The sequence below is a fragment of the Neopelma chrysocephalum genome, unplaced genomic scaffold (assembly GCF_003984885.1).
Source record: "Neopelma chrysocephalum unplaced genomic scaffold, ASM398488v2 Primary Assembly neopelma1_96644, whole genome shotgun sequence".
NCBI lineage: Eukaryota > Metazoa > Chordata > Aves > Passeriformes > Pipridae > Neopelma > Neopelma chrysocephalum.
Genome location: NW_020925289.1, coordinates 1 through 6222, shown reverse-complemented (window position 1 = coordinate 6222; position 6222 = coordinate 1). Strand labels below are relative to the sequence as shown.

Below are 6222 nucleotides of genomic sequence, written 5' to 3'. Positions count from 1 at the left end.
CCATGCGCGCCTTGTCCTGCGCAGACTGCGGGTCCCCGGGCCTGCAACGGGGACAGTGAGACCAGGGGGGCTGCACCCCAAACCCTTCTGGCTTTGGGGAGATCGCAGGGGCATTGGGAGCATCCCAAGGGATTTTGAGGAGGATCTCGGGTAGGTACAGAGGATCTTGAGCGGGTTTCAGGGGCTTGGCAGAATCCCAGGGGGTTTGAGGGTGGATCTCAGGGGTTCTGCAGAGGGTTTGGGGAGATCTCGAGATATTCAGGGAACCTTGGGATTTGGGAAGAGTTTGGGGGGGGTCTCAGGAGATTTAGGGAGCATTTGCAGAGAATTCAGGCGGTCTGGGGGGATTTCAGGCGAGTCAGAGAGGATCTCAAGGGCTTTAGGACAATCTCGGGTGGGGGGGTTGGTGGTTTTCTGGGGTCTCAGCAGGGTTTGGGGGGATTTTAGGGAGATCTGAGGGTTTACTCTGGGGTCACCTGGCAAACTTGCAGTCAGAGGCGATGTGCCCAGCGCCGCCGCACTTGGTGCACACGGTGGTGTTGGTGATGCTGCGGGTCTCGGTGCTCTGCCACGGCCGCAGGATCCTGCAGGGAATGGGGGGGTTATCTGGGGGCTCGGGGGGTTATTTGGGGTGAACTGGGGGTGCGGGGCCCCCCTGACCTGTTGTCGTCCTCCCGCAGGGTCCCGTTGAGCCGCGCCAGCTCCCTCAGCTGCATCTTGCGCAGGTCGTTCTGGTCCTCGGGGGTCTCGATGCCCTGCTTCAGGATGTTCCGGATCTGGGGGGCACAGGGACTGTCAGGGGGGGTCTGCGCTGCCGGGGGCCTCCCCCAGCCCTCCCGGGACACCCACGGACCTGCTCCACGGCCTTCTTGACGTTCTCCATGGTGTTGGCAGTGACCAGGGCGTGCAGGGGCTCGTCCTCGCCCGGCAGCATCTGCCCGTCCTTGCGGCCCACCTTGCCCTCCTTCACCGAGCCCTTGCCCCGGATCATGATCTTGGCATTGCACTCCTTCTCGATGTTCTTCAGCGTGTTCCCCCTGGCAATCGGGCACCCAGAACAAGGGGGTCACAGGTGGACTCAAGGGGACACCCCACGGGTCCACCCACACTGGAACGCTGCAGCTCCTGCCCTGGATCACGACCTTGGCATTATACTCCATGTTCTTCAGCGTGTTCCCCCTGGGAACGGGGGATCCCAAAATGGGGGGGATGGAGCCCACGGGCCCATTGGGGCCCCCCCACCGGGGGACGGTGCAGACCCAGCAGCACATGGCTCATCAGGAGCTCAAGCTCATTAAGAAACAGGGTATCATTATGCACCCTGCAAGTTATTTAGGGTGAAGAACGGGGCACAACCCAGGAAGGGAGAGGGAAAGGGGGTCACCCACCTGAATATTTTGGGGGATACTGAGAGAGAACACAATCCAGACGGGAAAGGGGGTCACCCCGCTGGATTGGGGGGGCACCTCAGAAACCCACAGGGGCACTCACATCAGGACCCCACAGGTGACAAGACGGGGACCCAGCAGCACCCCAGTGTCATTAGGAGCTCCCCAGATTTCTGGGGTGAAGCCCAGGGGACTCCTCTCCAGTCTCACAGTCCCCCCAACCCTTTGAGTTTTGGGGTGCCCACCTGGGCCCGATGAGGAGCCCCACGAAGTTGATCTCGGGGTACTCGTCCTGCGGGATCATCACCTTGTCGCTCACCCGCGTCGCCGGCGGCCTGGGGGGGGGGTGAAAGGGGGGGGGGTCAGCCCCTCGGGGGAGCCCCAAACCAGGCAGAATCAGCCCCAAATCGGGGTGGGGGGGCCCCCCCTCACTTGTAGTCAGCCGGGGGCTTGAAGTCGGGGTTCAGGGCCACCATCTCGGTGATGAGGTTGTGCCGCTCCTCCTCCAGCTTCTTGCGCGTGCGGAACTCGCGCGTGTTCAGGCGCTTCCCCTCGCTGTTGTAGATGGGCTCCGGGGAGGGGGACCTGCCCAGGGGGGTGGGGGGGTCACCAGAGTGTCCTGACACCCCCCCAGAGGGGCCTGTGCCCACAGACCTCCCCCAGAGCCCCCCCAGCCCCCCGGGTGCGGGGGCCCTTCCCTGCCCTCCCTGCTGTCAGCGGGTCCTGGGGAGGGGGACCTGAGGGGCCGGGGGGGTGTCACCAGGGCCAGCCCCCCTCCAGGGTGAGGGGGCTGCATCCCTGACCCCCCAAACCACCACGACCCCCACACTGCCCCCCTCTGCCACGACCCGGGGCAGGGGCTGCCCCCTCCCACCCCCAGGAGGGGCTTAATTGGGAGGGGAACATTAATTAGTGCCCACTAAAGGCCAGAAGAGCCCCCCCCCCATAAAATCAGCCGCTCCTGCCCCTCTTTGCCCGTTTCTCTCCAGTTTGGGCCCATTTTGCCTCGCTTGTTCAGGGTTTGGCCCCTTTCTCTCTGGCTTTGTCCATTTCTCCCTGCTTTTGCCCCGTTTCTGCTCCTTTTCTCCCTGGTTTTGCCATTTTTGCCCGTTTCTCCCCAGCTTTGCCCGTTTCCCCGGTTTCAAGGAGGAAAAGGTCCCTGTCTGGGGGGGCCGCGCGGCTTTGGCAGCCCTGGAGGGAAGAGTCAAGGTCGCTTGAGCTGAGCCGTGTCGGGGTGAGAAAATCAGATTATGATTAAAAATCAGAATTATCAGCGAGGAAGGAAAAAAAGAGTCAGAATCGCTCGGGTTTGGTTAAATCGGCCCTTGGCTCCCCTCCCCCCAAAATAGCGAATTTTGGCAGCGGCTGCAAGAAGGGAAGAGATTAAGGCGGATCCTCCAAAAACAGCCGGCGCGGGCGACAGTCGAACCTGCCCCCGTTTTGGGGGGAAAAAGCGACTTTTCGGGGTTGGCAGCAGCCGGGTCCTCGGTGGAACTGCGACGTCACTGTCCCCGCTCGTGATTAATCGTTAATTCATTAATTAATCCCCCCCCCCCAGCGCTAACGACGCCGCGGCGCGGAGCGGCCTCGGCCCGGGCGCTGCAGGAGCAAGGCTGGGTTAGCGCGGGGCCTGCGCCCCCAAACCTGGGACACCCCCAAAACCTGGAGGTGCGGGGTGACCCCCAAAACCTGGGGGGCCGGAGGGTGTGCCCCCCGTGCCGGGACCCAGGAGGGCCCCCCCGGCCACCACAGGGCGAGGGATCCCCGCCAGGTGAGGGATCCCTGAGGACACAGGGACCGCCCCAGGACTGGGGACCCCTGTAGGGTGAGGGACCCCCACAGAGCTGGGGACCCCATGGGGTGGAGGGACCCCCATAAGGTGAGGGATCCCTGAGGACACAGAGACCCCCCCAGGGTTGGGGACCCCCTCAGAGTAGGGATCTCCTGAGGGGTGAGGGACCCCTGTCCTGGCCTTCCACAGAAAAATGGGACCAAAACAGCTGGAAAAGGTGAAAGGGGGGTCGGGGCTGGAATTTGGCTCTTTTTGGGGGGCTGATGGCAGCTCTGGCCCCCCTCAAGCCAAATTAGAGAAAAAGAAGGGGAAGGGGGGGTAAAAGGGGGTGAAAAGGGGGTGAAAGGAGGTGCAGTGGGGCCGGGGGGAGCAGAGGAGCCGGGGCCTTGTTCAGCCACCAGAGCTCGTTAATCTGCCACCGTGCGTCGTTAATCCACAGCTAACGAGGGCCAGGCCGGGGTCAGTGGGGCACAGAGAGCACCCCAAACCCGGGGGAAGGGCCCCAAAGTGGGGGGGTCCCTGGCTCAGTGTGGGGTACAGAGCAGCACCCCAAATCCGGGGGAAGGGCCCCAAAACAGGGGGAGGCAGCGGGGGGAGGTCCCATCCTGCCCTCGGGGTTCGGGGTGCCCGGGTCTCCCGTGCACAATTTGCGGGTCACGGGGGGCCCGGGGGGTCACTGAGGGGGTGCCCAGGTCTCGGGGGGGGCCCGGGGGGGGCTCAGGTGTCCCGGGGGGGCCCGGGGGGGGGGGGGGGGGGGGGGGTCCCGCCCTGCCCGCGGGGGTGGGGGGGATGCCCAGGTCTCCCGTGCGCAGTTTGCGGGTCAGGTCTTCGATCTGCAGTTGCACTGGAAGGAACCCGGTCCCGGAGAGGTGAGAGAGACACAGTTACAAAACACCCACATTTCGCCCCAAAACAACATTCCTCCCCCACATCCTGCCCCAGCCCAGCTCGGCCGGGCTAAAACTCCACTTTCTACCTACACCGGCTCCGTGGCACCAAAAACAGGCATTACTGCCCTAAAACCAAACGTTATGGTGAGAAAAAACCAGGGGTTATCACCTAAAATTGACATTATTAGCAGAAAAATAGGCCTTCTTATCAATAACAGCAGGTTATTACCCAAAAAGCACATTATTCCCCCAAAAAAGCACATCATTACCAAAAAAACGCAGGTTATTACCAAGAAAAAAATCATATTACAAAAAAATTCACATTATTACCCAAAAAAGCACATTATTACCAAACCTCCTAGCATTATTATGGAAAAACTAGAAATTGTTATCATAAAACCAGACATTATTACCTAAAACAGAAGATTATAAGTCAAAAAAAGACATTATTTCCTAAAATACCATACTGTTACCTAAAAAGCGAGATTATTACTTAAAAAGGTAAACGTTATCACCTAAAACCACAGTTTTACCTAAATGAACCACAATTTTACCTAAAACAGGAGATTGCTAAAAAATCAGACATTATTGCCTAAAAGAACCACATTACCCAAAAGACAAAGTTACTAAAAAAAGCAACTGTTATTACCTAGAACAGGAAATTACATTAAACACAGACATTATTATCTAAAACACCTCAGTGTATCAGAAGCACACGTTACCAAAAGAACACTGGCAGCTTAAAACACACGTGACACCTAAACAGCACATTACTATCAAAAACCAGACATTGATAACCAAAATAAAGAGATTATTGCATTCAAATGACACATTATTGTCTAGAACTGCACATTGTTATCTAAAACTGCAGCTTTCAGCCTCATCCCCCAGAGGTCGCTTCTGTTGGTAACTGGGGAGGAATTTGGGGGGCAGCCTGGGGGGTCACACAGTGGTCACTGTCCCCCAGGGCCCAATTTGGGCCCAAACGCCTGAATTTTGGCCAAGGCTGGTGGCTGAGAGACACCAAAGTGAGCCCTGGGGGACAGTGGGGGCTGTGCCCTCCCATTGCCCCCAGCCCCAATCAGGGGGTTCTGACCCCAAATCTGAGGGGGGGGGAGGTTATGACTCCAAACCCCCGGGGATTCCAACCCCAAATCCTCAGGGTTCTGACCCCAACTCCCCACGTTTTAACCCCAAATTTGGGGGTGTTACCGATGTAGGCATGGGAGTTCTAACCCCAAATCTCGAGGGGGGGTTCTGCCTCCAAACCCTGGCAGGTTCCTCCCGATTTGCCCCCAGACCGTTACCGATGTGGGGGTGCAGCCTGGGCAGAGGGGTCTGATCCCAAACCTCGGGTTTTGACCCCAATCCCGGGGGGGTTCTGACCCCAAATCCCGGGTGTGTCCTGACGCCCAATCCCGGAGGGGTTTAAACCCCAAAGCCCGGGGACTGTGACCCCAAAAGCCCCTGTTTTTCCCCCAAACCGTTACCGATGTAGGCGCGTTCCTGCTCCCGCGTCAGCCCGGGCGGGATCACCGTGGGCATCCCCGGGATCACCGTCTTCTGGTCCAGCGAGTCCTGGTTCCAGCGGCTGCGCTTCCGCTTCCGCGGGAAGTCTGGGGGGGAAACCAAGGGATGGGGGCAAATCCGGCACCGGGGGGGGACAAATCCCGGCACCCGGGGGGCGCGGGCGGCCATAGGGACAAGAGGAGGACAACGGGAGGAGGAGTGGGGGGGTGTCGGAGCGTCGCTTTGTCCCTGGCGGGGATTTGCGGGACCCAAGGGGTGTTTTGGGGGGGTCCCAGGGGAAGCCCCGTCCCCACAATGGGGAGATGGCGGGGGTCGCTCTGTCCCCGAGAGGAGATTTGCGGGACGCGGGGGTTGTTCTGCGGGGCCCAAGGGAACCTCCGTCCCCGGCTGGGGTTTAGGGGGGTCGCTCTGTCCCCGTGGGACGTTTCGGAGGGGTCGCTCCACCCTGGCGGTGTGTTTGGGGGTCCCGTTTCAGAGATTCCCCCCTCTCCCTCCTGCCCCCGCCGGGCTCCATCTTGGCCGCGCATGTCACGACACGTGTCGCGGCCGCCGGGGGGGCGAGGGGGGGGCGGAAGCAACGGGACTCCCCCCGAACGGGGAGGTTACAGCCCGGAGACCCCCC

The 6222-nt window shown here is 60.4% G+C and overlaps 1 protein-coding gene across 1 annotated transcript; it reads right to left on the bottom strand.

Moving 5' to 3' along the window:
- Window positions 1–6: 6 nt before the first annotated feature.
- On the bottom strand, window positions 7–5768 carry SF1 (splicing factor 1; the record flags this gene model as incomplete). Its single annotated transcript, XM_027708950.1, has 8 exons — window positions 5561–5768; window positions 3956–4024; window positions 1821–1980; window positions 1634–1723; window positions 854–1037; window positions 661–776; window positions 477–584; window positions 7–41 (listed from the first exon to the last, which is right to left on the bottom strand). Coding segments are annotated over exons 1-8 (970 nt in total), but the record flags the coding sequence as incomplete, so codon positions are not given.
- Window positions 5769–6222: the final 454 nt, after the last annotated feature.